Source organism: Aquarana catesbeiana, linkage group LG01 (assembly GCF_042186555.1).
Source record: "Aquarana catesbeiana isolate 2022-GZ linkage group LG01, ASM4218655v1, whole genome shotgun sequence".
Classification (NCBI taxonomy): Eukaryota; Metazoa; Chordata; class Amphibia; order Anura; family Ranidae; genus Aquarana; species Aquarana catesbeiana.
In genome coordinates, this window is record NC_133324.1 from 878,403,621 (window position 1) to 878,419,368 (window position 15,748).

General features: G+C 40.5%; 1 protein-coding gene across 4 annotated transcripts in view; it reads right to left on the minus strand.

The window, feature by feature from the left end:
• The window catches only part of PPP2R2C (protein phosphatase 2 regulatory subunit Bgamma), a 223,417-nt gene that overhangs the window by 28,299 nt on the left and 179,370 nt on the right, over positions 1 to 15,748 (minus strand). For all 4 annotated transcript variants that reach the window (XM_073610433.1, XM_073610424.1, XM_073610436.1 and 1 more), the window contains one exon: positions 1,626 to 1,790. In XM_073610433.1, coding sequence (XP_073466534.1) covers positions 1,626 to 1,790 — 165 coding nt within the window. The remainder of the gene's footprint in view (positions 1 to 1,625; positions 1,791 to 15,748) is intronic.

Genomic DNA, 15,748 nt, shown 5'->3' on the forward strand with positions numbered 1-15,748 from the left:
TTCTGTAGTTTTCTGCAGGCAGCCTGTAGCACAGTGATGATGTCACTGCTAATTTTACAAGGTATTATCTTGGTTTGCAAAGGCATTTTTTACACATACAATGGATTTACATCCTTTGTCATTTGCTCCCAGCTGCCCCTGATTTCCAGCGACTGTCTCTCATTCAGAAACAAATTCCCTCTGTTCCTCTTTCCTCCTCATTTGTGCCTCATTTTGGTCTGATCCATATATTTCTATATAAAATGCATTACTTATCTATCACAAAGTGTTTTATAGTGCTAAACCTTTCATCCAATTTCTAAATGGCTGCATTTGTAAATTCGAAAAAGGCAGTATAAAAGAATAATAGTTGTAAAAAAAGCACTTGTGGGTTTAACCAATAGTTATTTTGTGTACAATTCTCCGTAAAAATGGGCGTGGCAGTGGGGTGTGTCCTATGCCAACATACTTTTGCTAATAGGTGTCCTTCATTCCCATCTCAGAAAGTAGGGAGGTATGTCCTTTGTAGCTATCAAACAGAATAGTTAATATTAAATTAAAAAGGTTCTAAAGTCTAAACATTTTTACCTTAATGTATTCTCTGCATTAAGGTAAGAAAATATTTAGGTACTAGTATCACCCTCTCACCCTCCTCTATACTTACCTGAGCCCTCACTCAATCCAGTGCTGTCCCCATATGTAGCAGCTCTCCCTGCTCTCACAGGCTATGCTGAGGCAGTGGAAACCATTGGCCGGCGCTGTCTGTGTCTTTAGACGCAGGCAGTGTAGCTTGGGATTGAGCCAGCACCTTCCTATGGTGGCACACAAAGAAGAGGAGGAGCCAGGAGCGCCAGCGGGGGACCCCAGAAGAGGAGGATCAGGGCTGCTCTTTGCAATTCTATTGCACAGAGCAGGTAACTATATCATGTTTGTTATTTAAAAAAATATATACTTTACAGCCACTTTAAAGCGGGGGTCCACCTATCTATCGTTTTTTTTTTTTTTAATTCATTCACAAACTTTTCTTCTCAGCATTACATACTCACATATTGTGTGTAATATGTCCGCCTGTGTCAGATTTCGTTGGAAAGAATAACTTATATTATTCACTGCAGGTGGTTTCCATCTTCATTGTGGGCATTTGAAGCCTACAAGCATTTATTTCCTGGATGCGGTGAATGCTGTGCTCCCAGCATTCACCGCTCGTTCCCGCACATGCTCAGTGGCATCCTGGGAAGCCTGAGACTAGCTCCCAGGAGTCTGGGAGAGGCTAGAAACACGCCTACTCCCACAGGAGGAGAACCAGGAAGTGCAAAGAAGAATAGAAAAATAAAAGGTAATTACGGCGATTGAAATTTTTTTAAACGGCATGTCAGCATCTAGGCAAGGAAGAGAATACATACAGATATTGTTCAAAATTTGGGTGGAACCCCGCTTTAAATAAGGATTTTGTGGCTGGAGTTTACCTTTAAACAATAGATAATAACAAATTAAAACTGCAACAAAATAGCCCATTTCTGTCTGAGTCTTCTCCTTTGTGAGATAGAATAAAACTGTTGATGTGTGCAACCCCCCCCCCCCCCCCCCCCGAACAATTAACATTTTGTTACCATATGGATCAGCTCTGTGCATCTCATTAGACTTACGCTTGCAATGCTTGTCGCAGAGTGCAGACGCCCTCATGTCGCACAGCCTCAGAGATCCTTTGCTGGTGCTGTACACAAAAAGGTTGCAGTGATAGGGATGAAATTCTGCTGCTGTGATCACTTCTGTCAAGTCTTCCATGTTAGCAGGCTTGATGTCCACAATGTCTGATTTTAAGGTTCATTAAGGAAAAAAACAGTTCATATGCGTGTGCGCTGCTGTCAGAAAATAAAGCTGTACTCTTTTTTTTTTTTTCATTTTAGCCCACAGCCACTGAGTCCAGTTTGGTACACGTACACCCGCTAGGCTTCAGATTGGAACTTTTACATCTCTATAGCCAAGTAAGTATTTGCTGAATTTAGGGCTACTTATTAGCATTGTTATTTTTTTCTAATTCCATCCCAAGGTTTTTGGATTATTTAGAGTATGCATATTTTTATATTATATAGATTTTTGATTGACCCCTCTGGGCATCCTTGTGATTCTTGGTACCATCCAGGCACCCGGGGAAGGCATGGGGCATGTCATACGTATGAGAGTTATGCTGTTCTAAGTGAGCGTTTTCCTCTATGCATCACTTGTATGTCTTTCTGGGACATCTCACCTTTTGATATGTATATCTGTACCCATTGTCCGTATTTGAAATATGATCATTTCTCTTTTCTTATGCAGAATCCCTCTGCTTGGTGTCAGGCATAGAGGTCCTGAGGAAGCGAAAGCGAAACGTCGACCTGCCACATTCAAGCAGCAATAGGGAGCAATATATATATATACTATTTGTGGCTTATTTTATTGGAAGCCAATGCTATTTGTTTTTAACCCCTTACCGCCGACCGTACGCAGATGTGCGTACTCGGCTTTTGGGGGTTATACCAGGATGATGCCCGCAGCTGCAGGCATCATCCCGGTACCGTTGTTTCGAGCGGGCAATCGGCTGTCCGTATATAACAACCGATGCGGCTAAAAGCGCCCCCCCTCCCGCCGCCGCTCTTACCGGGCCTCCCGTGCGACCGGGAGGCCCGGTGTCCAATCGGCTGCCTCCGGCGGCTGTGGGCGGGCTGGAACGAAGCTGTGGGCGGCTTCGTTCCAGCCTTCTCAATGTAAACGCGGAAGCGACGTCACTTCCCGTTTACTCGGCTGCCAATGGCGCCGAATTTAAAAAAATACACAGTATTCAGAATTGCTGTTTTCGGCGATCTGAATACTTTGAAGCACAGAGGAGGGATGGGGGGTCTTTTAGACCCCCCATCCCTCCATAAAGAGTACCTGTCACCACCTATTACTGTCACAAGGGATGTTTACATTCCTTGTGACAGCAATAAAAGTAAAAAAAAAACATTTTTTTTAAACACAATTTATAAGTATAAAAATAAATAAAATAAATAAATAAAAAAAATTTTTTTTTAAAGCGCCCCCATCCCCACGAGCTCGCGCAGCGAAGAAAACGCATACGGAAGTCGCGCCCGCATATGTAAACCTCCTCTGTAATTCTAACCTGGTAACCGTAAAAAAAATTTAAAGCGTCGCCTATGGAAATTCATAGCTACCATAGTTTGTCGCCATTCCACGAGTGCGTGCAATTATAAAGCATGACATGTTTGGTATCTATTTACTCGGCGTAACATCATCTTTCACATTATACAAAAAAATTGGGGTAACTTTACTGTTTGGATTTTTTAAAATTCATGGAAGTGTCCCTTTTCCAAAAATTTGCGTTTAAAACACCGCTGCACAAATACCGTGTGATATAAAATATTGCAACAATCTCCATTTTATTCTCTAGATTCTCTGCTAAAAATATATATATATATAATGTTTGGGGGTTCTAAGTAATTTTCTAGCAAAAAATATGGATTTTAACTTGTAAACACCAGATTTCAAAAATAGGCTTAGTCATGAAAGGGTGTTATATTGTCAATTGTTTATATCTTTGTATAAAAAATTTATTATTTTTCTAATAATATTTTGTATTCCTTTTCTGGTACCTCTAAAGTCCGCTCCAAAAAAACAGTTCATATGCGTATGCGCTGCTGTCAGAAAATAAAGCTGAACTCTAGGTACATGAAAATGGGGTTCACTCAGAACAGAGACCAGTCACTAGTGGTGTACCACAAGGCTCTGTACTGGGTCCTGTTCTAGTTAATCTATGAAAGTGATATAACTGAAGGGCTGGTGAGTACGGTATAGCTTTTTGCTGATGACACAAAGGTGTGTAATAGGATTGTTATCCCTGGAGGTGTCTGTAACATGAAACTTGATTTGGAATTGTTGGAAGGTTGGTCAAAGCAGTGGAAACTTCAGTTCAATGTGTCTAATAGTAAAATAATGCACCTAGGGAAAAAATAATCCTCTGATAGTGTACAACATTGGGGGTACAGTGTTGGCCAGCACTACAGAGAAAAAATATTTGGGGGTACTTATTTCACATGATTGCAAAATGAGCAAATATGACCAGGCAGAGTGAAAAGCGAATAGAATTCTAGGATGCATCACTTGAGGGATCACCAGCAGGAGGAAGGAGGTTCCAATTCCCCTTTATAGGTCTATAGTCCATATTTAGCATACTGTGTCCAGTTCTGGAGACCTCACTTAAAAAAAAACATATTGATAAGATAGTACAAGTCCAGAAATAGAGAACAAGAATGGTGAAAGAGACTTTAGCAATTTAATATGTACAGTCTGGAGGAAAGAAGGGAAAGGGGAGACATGAAACCTTTAAAGTGGAAGTAAACTTCCTCTGCTGACATTTGTCTATAGCAGTGATTGCGAACCTTGGCACCCCAGATGTTTTGGAACTACATTTCCCATGATGCTCATGCACTCTGCAGTGTAGTTGAGCATCATGGGAAATGTAGTTCTAAAACCTCTGGGGTGCCAAGGTTCGCCATCACTGACCTATAGGTAAGCCTATAATAAGGCTTACCTATAGATAGTGTAAATATCTTCTAAACATGCACCGTGTAGGAGATATTTACATTACATGCAGCCAATGATATCACTGGCGCATGCGCTCTGAAGGAACGCCCACCGGTGCTGTGAACGGCAGCTACCGCACACATGCGCGGGAGTGACATCATCATGGCTTCGGCCAGTCACAGAGCTGGAGCCCGCGGACCTAGAAGCAAAATGGGTGAAAATGGAAACTGCTGCAGCGCTGACATCGCATCGCTAAAACAGCTTAGTTTTAAAGTAGGTTTTACATAATGTGCTAGGATGCGATGCATGCTAGCACATTATGACTTTACCTTGCAAGAAGAAAAAAAAAAAGTCCAGTGGTGTATAATGATCTTAGTATTATTTTATAAAAAGTGTAGTTGATAGGTAGGCAGTCAGTCAGCAGTAATTGGATTCAGACATGTTTGGGACAATCATAAATCTATACTCAAAATAGTTAATAAAAAAAACATGTATAAGAAAAAAAAAATGGGGCAGAATCAAAGGAGAACTATGACCAAAGCTACTATGGCCATACTTTTCCTATGGATCACAGGAGTGCAGTTCATTCTGTACTTCTGTTATCCATTTTCAGCCGATAGCGGGCTGAAAATATGTAGTGTAGCGCTATGTGTGTAAAAAAGGTATAAAAATAGTGAGTTAGGCTCGAGCCATCTCTCAATGGCCAGCAAATAAACAAGGAATACTTCAAAATTAAAATAAAAGTGACTCAATATAATCAAAAGTGCACAATATGTTACAAAATGACATGTAAAATATAATGATTACAATACACCAGTGCAAAGTGAAAAAACAAGGTCAAAATCATAAATAAATAAAAAATCAACCGAAAAAGTCCATAAATGTAAAAAATTGTGTTCCTGATAAAAATCAAAAACCACCACTGAAAAAGTCTCTGAGGGTTAACTGGTGAAAACAGTATTAAGAAGCTTCTGGTAGATGAAAAAATAGAACACCAAATGAAATGAGACGTCTAAGTATATGACAGGACCATCACCAGAGCATCTGAGGAGGCTTACCGGAAGCAGAGGACTTGAAAAGACATACGTCTTACAAGTCTCAGAAAGCTTATTTAGCCGCCAGGGCTGGCAAGATGGATCATCAGGTATCCACAACTTCAAATAGGGGGGAAGGGAAGATCTATCACAGCTTCACCCGTCCAGACGTTTCAGCAGACCAACCGGATGTATTTAAAACCATGGGGGAAATGAAGCTCACATAGCATGATATCGTTTAAAAAGCATGCATTTATTAAAATAATATAAAAGGAAAACTCACATGATCTAAGATCGTAAACAGCTCAAATTGTATCAAACGCGGTGATCTCTGAAAAGATCCCGACCATATGGTTGGTATCCACCCAGAAACCTGGACCGGCACCTGGCTCAGCCTCTCAACAATTAGCTGAAAGCCTGAGCCAGCCCCCTCCTGCCCTCTCCACAGCCCAGCACTCCAGTGAGCAATGGAGGAAAGAGCAGAGACTGACAGTCCCAGCTCTCTACTCAGCAAGCAGAGGAAGAAAACTGAACGATCAGTGGTGTTTGATCACTCAGTTCTTACTGCAGAGGCAGCGGGGAAGGACATAGCATCGGATTGATGCTGCATCCACCTAGGTGAAAATAAATGCTTGTTTTTTTTCAAATCCTGAACTTCTCTTTCAATGGACCACTTGTTCTGTTTTCTGCCGTCATTCTTCTATGTTTATAAAAATGTTGGGGATTATTTTAGATTTTTTTTAGTTTGGTAGACATTCACAAATACTATTATGTACACAAACTATTTTTCTTTCACAAAGGCATTTTATTACTTTCAATCTGCTTCAGTGACTTATTCCCTACATTCCTTGGAAATCATCTTTGTTTATTAGTGCTTAGAGCATCTCGGCAACTTTTCAGATTCCCAAATGTGTATTCAAATCTGCCCTAGAAAAATACAGGTTGCTATGGCAAACACCAACACGGATTTCCTTCTTCAAAATACCCACCTACTCATAAGCTGAACAGCAGCGGAACCAGTTCCAGAAAATTACTGGTGCAATTTCCAGTTATCAGCATTAGGATAGCAACACATTATCTGATGTGCGGGAAGAGACGGTACATATAGTAATGGACTTTATATTATTAGGAAAGAGACGGGAGCCAGACTTCAGAATTCACCAACTTGTGTCTAAGTAGTCAACCGACCCTGAAACCCGATTCCAAGTGACATTTTTCCACGATTGTAAAAAAATGATTATAAATTGTAGGCTGCTCTGAAATCAGAGATCAAATTTCATGTAACAAAAGTCTAACAGACATGTTTATAACAATATTTAAAGGAAATTTTACAAGTACAGTTTTAATGGGTAGCCTAAAGCAGAACTCCAGCTAAAAATACTAAGGTAAAAATTAAAAGGCCATTAACCACTTCAGCCCTGGAAGGTTTTACCCTGTTAATGACCTTTGCGATACGGCACTGTGTTACTTTAACTGACAATTGCACGGTCGTGCGGCGTTGTACCCAAACAAAATTGATTTCCTTTTTTCCCACAAATACAGCTTGGTGGTATTTGATCACCTCTGCAGGTTTTATTTTTTGTGCTATAAACAAAGAAAAGCCAATGTAGCACCAATATTTAAAAAGGGCCCAAAAAACATCCCTGGGAATTACAGACCAGTTAGCCTAACATCAATAGTATGTAAACTCTTGGAGGGGATGATAAGGGACTATATACAAGATTTTAGTAATAAGAATGATATCATTAGCAGTAATCAGCATGGATTCATGAAGAATCGTTCTTGCCAAACCAATCTATTAACCTTCTATGAGGAGGTGAGTTGCCATCTAGATAAAGGAAGGCCCGTAGACGTGGTGTATCTGGATTTTGCAAAAGCATTTGACACAGTTCCCCATAAACGTTTACTGTACAAAATAAGGTGCGTTGGCATGGACCATAGGGTGAGTACATGGATTGAAAACTGGCTACAAGGGTGTGTTCAGAGGGTGGTGATAAATGGGGAGTACTCAGAATGGTCAGGGGTGGGTAGTGGGGTCCCCCAGGGTTCTGTGCTGGGACCAATCCTATTTAATTTGTTCATAAACGACCTGGAGGATGGGATAAACAGTTCCATCTCTGTATTTGCAGACGATACTAAGCTAAGCAGGGCAATAACTTCTCCGCAGGATGTGGAAATCTTGCAAAAAGACCTGAACAAATTAATGGGGTGGGCGACTACATGGCAAATGAGGTTCAATGTAGAAAAATGTAAAATAATGCATTTGGGTGGCAAAAATATGAATGCAATCTATACACTGGGGGGAGAACCTCTGGGGGAATCTAGGATGGAAAAGGACTTGGGGGTCCTAGTGGATGATAGGCTCAGCAATGGCATGCAATGCCAAGCTGCTGCTAATAAAGCAAACAGAATATTGGCATACATTAAAAGGGGGATCAACTGCAGAGATAAAACGATAATTCTCCCGCTCTACAAGACTCTGGTCCGGCCGCACCTGGAGTATGCTGTCCAGTTCTGGGCACCAGTCCTCAGGAGGGACGTACTGGAAATGGAGCGAGTACAAAGAAGGGCAACAAAGCTAATAAAGGGTCTGGAGGATCTTAGTTATGAGGAAAGGTTGCGAGCACTGAACTTATTCTCTCTGGAGAAGAGACGCTTGAGAGGGGATATGATTTCAATTTACAAATACTGTACTGGTGACCCCACAATAGGGATAAAACTTTTTTGCAGAAGAGAGTTTAATAAGACTCGTGGCCACTCATTACAATTAGAAGAAAAGAGGTTTAACCTTAAACTACGTAGAGGGTTCTTTACTGTAAGAGCGGCAAGGATGTGGAATTCCCTTCCACAGGCGGTGGTCTCAGCGGGGAGCATTGATAGCTTCAAGAAACTATTAGATAATCACCTGAATGACCGCAATATACAGGGATATGTAATGTAATACTGACACATAATCACACACATAGGTTGGACTTGATGGACTTGTGTCTTTTTTCAACCTCACCTACTATGTAACTACTATGTAACTATGTAACAATTTTGAAAAAAAAACAATGTTTTTTTACTTTCTGTTATAACACATATCCAATAAAAATTATGTTAAAAAAATCAAATTTCTTCATCAATTTAGGACAGTATGTATTCTGCTACATATTTTTGGTAAAAAAATTCCAATTAGCGTATATTGATTGGTTTGCACAAAAGTTGTCACGTCTACAAACTATGGGATATTTTTATGGCATTTTTTTTACTGGTAATGGTGGTGATCAGCGATTTTTTGTGGGACTGCGACAATGTGCCGGACAAATCGAACACTAAGTGACACTTTTTGGGGACCAGTGACACCAATACAGTGATCAGTGCTAAAAAAATGCACTGTCACTGAATAAATAACATTGGCAGGGAAGGGGTTAACATTAGGGGCGATCAAAGGGTTACGTGTGCTCCAAGGGAATGCTTTCTAACTGTGGGGAGGGTGGGGGTAGACTGACTGGAGGAAGAGAAACATCTGTGTTCCTGATTAGCAGGAATCACAGATCCCTCTCCTCCTCTTTGACAGAACAGGGGTCTGCCTTGCTTACATAGGCACACCGCCATTCTGCCTCTCCTACGAATGATCGCGGGTGGCCGGCGGCCATCGTGACCGCCAGACCCGCTGATTTTGCTTCCCAATCACAGTGGGAACAGGTCCCCGGCAGCACGCGCACGCCCCAGACCCAGGAAGAGTAAACAACTTACTGGTATGTTGTCTCGTGCAGCCAGGCCCCCATGCCCCCATGCCACAGTGTATGTATGGTGGGTGGTCCGGAAGGTTTAGTCCAGAGATTTCCCCTGTGGTATTTTTTTGCAGCGAGATGCCCTCAGCCTGATGGCCAGCATCATTCAACCTACTACTTCTGAGCCCACACGTCCCATGAGGTATTGTAAAACATTCACAGACATGACTAAGCATGATGGAAATTGTAGTTCCTGAACAACTGGAGGGCCGTAGTTTGGAGACCGCTGTGACCTAGACCCATTCCAGTGGATTACTGGAGGGTAAAAGAAGAAGCAGTACAATAATGAGCTCATCTCCCTGTAACCATGCTTTCTGTTCTTATCAGCTTTATACTTGTCAGCAAATGAACTGCATACTTGCCAACAGTCCTGATTTTCCCGGGACATTTCTGGTATTCAGACCCAAATCCTGGTCTCACCATGTCCCAGGAGAAATCACGAGAAATTAGGTTTGTCCTGGTGTTCTGTGTATCACCACAGCCTCCGCTAGAGGTCCGGGGTCAGCATTGGTAATTTTCTCTCCTACGCCATTTTAGAGAAGACCAGCTCTTGTGGAGGCCGAGGGGAAGAAACAAGAGGCGGAGCCCGGGTGGCAAGGAAAGCAGCTGCCTATAGAAATGGAGCTGCCACCAACCCCCCCGCCCCACTGCCAGTCTGTGACCTGTTGTGGGCCAGGCCACGAGGCAGGGGGTTGGCGGCAGCTCCATTTCTATTGGCAGCAGCTTTCATTGCCACCCGGGCTCCACCTCTTGTTTCTTACCCTCGGCCTCCATTAGAGCTGGTCTTCTCTAAAATGGCAGCGGTGACAAATCACCAGTGCCGACACCGGACCTCTAGTGGCGGCTCTGGCAATACAGCAGCATGGAGGTCTCATAATGAATCTGGTGGGCAAGCTGCATCTGGTGGCAAGTAACCAGATGTATCTGGTGACAAGTGAGCTCTGCATCTGGTGACATGTGACGTGGCATTTGACACGCTGCATCTGGTGGCAAGCGACGCGGCAAGTGACGCGGCAGGTGACACGCTGCATCTGGTGGCAGGCAACATGGCAGGTGACATACTGCATCTGGTGGCAGGCAACATGGCAAGTGACAAGCTGCATCTGGTGGCAGGCGATGTGGCGAGTTTTTTTTTTTTTTTATTGAAAAGCCAGTGGCGTGCAAACACACCTCAAAAACTTCCACCCGGTGCCAAAAAAAAGTGCCCACACATAGAGAGTGAAACACAAAAACGTGCAATGGGTGTTCAGAGTCCTCCACTAGGGAAAGACCTTACCCTGATCCCCCGGGGCATTAGGCTCCAGACAGGGACTGAGGTACTCAGACAATGGGTCCATCTGGCCGAAACCAGGCGGACCCCATTTACTGCAAGGTCTGCCGAAACAGACCAACCCAAGTACAAGTGGGGCTCCCCCGAAGGGAGACCCCCAAAGGAGAGGGTGAAACAAGCCAGAAGGCCTATGTCCACCCCTTCCCAAGACTTTCAGAGTAGGCCCGAGGACCCACACCCTACTCGCCACACAGTGACAAAACGTGTATACATCACAAACAAAAAAATACAAAAAGGTGACAAACACAGGGGTAAATAAAAGAGTGAGGGAGATAGTAAGATGGGAGAGTGAAAGTGACTATTGTGCAATACAATGGCCGGCCCTCCGGCCAGGCATAAAAATTTCCCCTGGTCCCAGCCAAAAGGCTCGGCCCAAGAGGCAGGTGTGAAAAATGTGTGTAGTGGTGAAGTGACCATGGTGCCATAAAATCAAGTGCTTACACACAGTGAATATTCACCACTGGCTTTTCAAAGCAACCCTGACACCCACAGCCCAGACCACAGCAGCCCCCACCCCCACCAGGAAGGCCTGGAGTTCAGGAAACTTGGTGAGAGCCCTGTACCATCAGGCTCCACCATCGTTCCGTTCCTCCTGCCTAATTATATTCTTCTGGAGATACTGACCACTCCCCCCCGAAGGAGGAGTAAGCGTTCTCTCCCAGAAAAACTGGCTGGAGCTAGAGCCACCCCAATCTAGGCCAGAAGGCCAGGGGCCCGACCCTACGGACCTTGTGGTTCTCCATCCTCATCAGAAGGCTTCCCTTTCGGCTACGAACCGCTCCAGGTCACCTTTACTCCAGCAGGCTTTGCATAGTAACCGCCATCCCTTCACTATTTCGCCATAGATCAGGGATAGAAGCAAGCGCCACCTCCTAGAAACTGATAAGAACAGATTTTTTTTTTTTTTCCACTCAGAAATCTTTAGTCTCAAGTCTTCAGTCTCACCAACTCAAGTCTTAAAATCTCTTCTCTCACTCTCTTTTTTTCCTTAACTATTTTAAACCAATCTATTCCACATCTCAAAATTCCAATATTTTTCTGAAATATTATCTCCAAAATTTTTTATATCTCTCAAATAATAAATATATAAAAAACTCAACCCTAAACGTACACACCCTTCAACTGATATTTTTTCTTTTTTGAATAAATAGATATTTCTTACTTACCACAAAGCTAATTTAATAGAATTGATAAGCAGCCAAACCTTTTTAAAATCCCTTTTTCCAATTCCTAAGCCGTAAAAAATAATTTCATGATTAAAATATTTTAAAGTGCTTAAGTTTTTTATCAAAGGTCCTACTTTTCTCCAACAGTCCTGTGCAAATTTACAATTCCAAAAAAGATGTAATGTTGTTTCTTCCATAACACATTCTTCCCTTACACATTTTGCACTTCTAAGCAAACCTCGACCATGCTGAAAACTTCTTGTTGGAACAATCTCTGTTACAATACGCCATGCTAAGTCTTTTTGTTCGTTGGAGAGCAAAGAAAAATGTGTTGCTTCCCAAATTCCTTTTGTAAATTTATAAGAATAATTTTTAATTGGGCTGACTATTATTCTATTTTCCACCACTTTTTTTAGCTTTTGATAATCTTTTAAAATTTCTTCTTCAAGATGTATTAAATCATATTCTTTAAGAATTTTTTCTAAAATAATATAATACTCAGGCGGAGACCCTCTTAAAGGTTTTAAATGATCATGTTTTATCCATTTATATTTTTTCGAAAAAAAACCTAATTGGTATTTTAAAAAAGCATTAATCCGTGACTCTTTATTAACTAATCTATTGAAAATATAAGAAAAATATTTTAAACACAGAATTTTTCTAAAGTCCGGAAAACTTTTTCCTCCTTTTCCTTTTGGTTTATAAATTTCATCTCTTTTAATTCGATTCATTTTTGAACTCCAAAAAAAACTGAAGCAAAGTTTAATTAGTCTCTTTAAAATTAGAACTGGTGGGAAAAAAACCATTGAAATGTATAAAATAATTGGCGAAATCACTTGTTTGATAATCCGTATCTTCCCTTCCATACTTAGTAATCTTAACTTCCAAAAATCTAATTTCTTTTTCACTCTTTCCAACAGGGCTTCCCAATTTTTGTAATTACCACAGTTTTGTGAGAACCATACTCTTAGGATTTTTAATTCTTTAACTTTTGGCATTTTTAAATCTGGTTCTGTATAAAAGTCTCCTATTGTAAAAACTCCTGATTTTTCCAAATTCACTTTAAAACCTGAACCTTCACCAAACCAACTTACTGTTCTAAGTGTTCTTTTTAAGCTTTTAAAATGTTTAACAACTAAAGTGACATCGTCCATAAATGCTACTGTTTTTATCTGTTTTCCTTCGTTTCCTGGAGTAAAAAAACCTTCAATCAATTTGTCCTTTCTCACAGCACACAAAAGTGGTTCTATTGCACATATAAAAAGAATGGGTGACAGAGGACACCCTTGTTTTACTCCACTCAGTAGCTTAATTTTGTTAGATAAAAACCCATTTACTGATACTTTACTAAAAGCCTTCTCGTATAAACTTTTTATCTGTTTTAAAAGTCTTTCCGGACAACCCATTTTTCCCAACGTTTTAAATAAAAATTCATGAGCAACTCTGTCGTATGCCTTTTCAAAGTCGAGGGATACTAAAGCAATCTTTTGGTTTTTGTCCTTTACATCCCAAATAACATCTCTAATCAGAATTAGAGAATCCGAGATTACTCTTCCAGGTACTGCACAAGATTGATCATCTTCTATAATTGACCCCACACATTTCTTCATCCTATTGGCAATAAGCTTGGCATAAATTTTATAATTGCTGTTCAATAATGTAATCGGCCTCCAGTTTTTAATCTGTTCTTTATCACCCTTTTTAAAAAAGAGCACAATCACTCCCTCATTTCAAGATTCTGGTAAAACAAAGTCCTTTGAGGCTCTTCCAATAATGTCTAAAAAATCTTCTTTTAAAATCTCCCAAAAACATTTATAAAATTCTACCGGTAATCCATCATTTCCAGGTGTTTTAGAACTATCAAAACTTTTAATAGCTGTTAAAACTTCTTCCAAGCTAAAATCTTGTGCTAAAAAATCTTGTTCAGCCTTATTTATTTGTTTGTCCAGGTTTTGCGTAAAAAAATCAGCCAATGACTCATCAATCTTCTTCTTGCTAAAAAGATCATCATAAAAACTTTTCACTTTATCCAATTTTCCTTTTATTAATGTTTCACCTTCTATCTTTCTCATTTCCTGTTTTTTACTAATAATTAAAAAAAAATAAATATTTTGAACACTTTTCATCTTCTTCCAGGTTTTTAACTCTAGCATTGAATATTATTTGTTTACCTTTTTCCTCCAAAATTTTCTTTATTTCTCTTTTCATTTCTTCCATTTCAGTCTCTACATCAATATCTTCACTAGAAAACCGAAGAAAAACCTGTAATCTGGCATTTAGTTTTTTATATATTTCTCTTCTTTCTTTTGCAACCTCTTTGCTTTTCTTTTTAAAAAATTATTTTAAAAGTTTTTTGCCTTCATCCCACCATATAAAAATATTATCATACTTGTTCTTATCTTCTTTCCATTTCTTATAAATGTTTTTAAACTCATCTTCTATTCCTTCTTTTTTTAATAATGAAATATTTAGCTTCCAATATGGGGATTTCTTTTGGATACCTCCATCAATTTCTATAGTACCAGATATTAATTTGTGATCAGAGAAAAAGATTTCATTTGCATCAAACTTTTTTGCACGAATAGTGTCTGAAATAAAAATAAAATCAATCCTGGATTCGTTTTTTTTGTTCTTCCATGTTTGTTTTTTTGCTAAGATCTGATCCACAAATTTCCCATAAATCCTTTAAATTTATCGGTGTAATGGTATCTTTCAGTACACCAACTGAACTGTCTCTTTTCTGATCATTATCTAAAGAACAGTTAAAATCCCCACTGACAATAATTGGCTCTGTACCCAATATAAATAATCGTAAAATTTCAAACAATTCTCTTCTTTCCTCCTTTTCATTTGGTGCATAGACACAAAATACTTTAAATTTTTGCTCACCTTTTTGTAGTTTTGTCATCAGGAGCCTCCCTGGGTACAATTCTTCTATTTCTATAATGTCCCATTCTTTTGAGGTTAACACCCCAACTCCGACACATTTATTATCATTTCCTCCGGAAAAGGCAGCATTTCCCCTCCAGAATTCTTTTATACTGTCATAATTTAACCTTTTTTCTAGATTACATTCCTGTAACAAAATGATATCTAGGCCCTGAAGCTCCAAAAAGTCATAAAGAGCCACTCTCCTCCTCGGGCTCCTCAGACTCCTTACATTCAGGGAGGCTACCTTTATCACCTTAGTAGTCTACATGGGGCAGGACTCTCCCCACCGTCCTCTTCTTTTTCAGATGGGAACTCCGATATATTCAGTTGCTCCTCATCCTCGCTAGAGGTGAGGTCCCCGAATAACTCTCCCACCCGGGTGTTCTTTTCTCTTGCCTCAACTACTTCTTCTTCTACCACATCTTCTCTTTCATCCACTCCTCTTTTTAATGATTTTGCATCCTCCTGCATTTCCGCCGATTCTGTTTCTACCACTATTGATTCTGGTACTGTTGTTATATCTTGGGTTTTCATTTCATTTTCTACTCTTCTTGAATTTTTATTATCCTCGGTTTTCTCTGTCCCCTTGTTTTCCTCCACCACTACTTCCCCCTGGGCAGCTTCCGCTGGTTGTTCTTGAGGGTCTTCCTGAGGCGGTACCGGTACTACAACCATCTCTGCTTTCTTCTTCGCTTCCTCTTCTGCCTTCTTCTTGGGCAATCTTTTTTTTTTGAGGATTCCCTTCTTTACAGTCAAAACATCTGCCGCAAGCGCCATTCTCATGGCCATACTCACGACAGGTTTTGCAAAAAGATGGCATGCCTGAAAAAAATAGGTATCCTCTGCTCCTATTTATAAAAACAACTGGGGGTGGTCTCTGGACTCCACCGTCCGGATCTCTCTTGAACGAAACAAGGAATCTCCTCTTGCCGTTCCACACCCCAAAAGAATTTCGACCATTTCCTTTGAAAA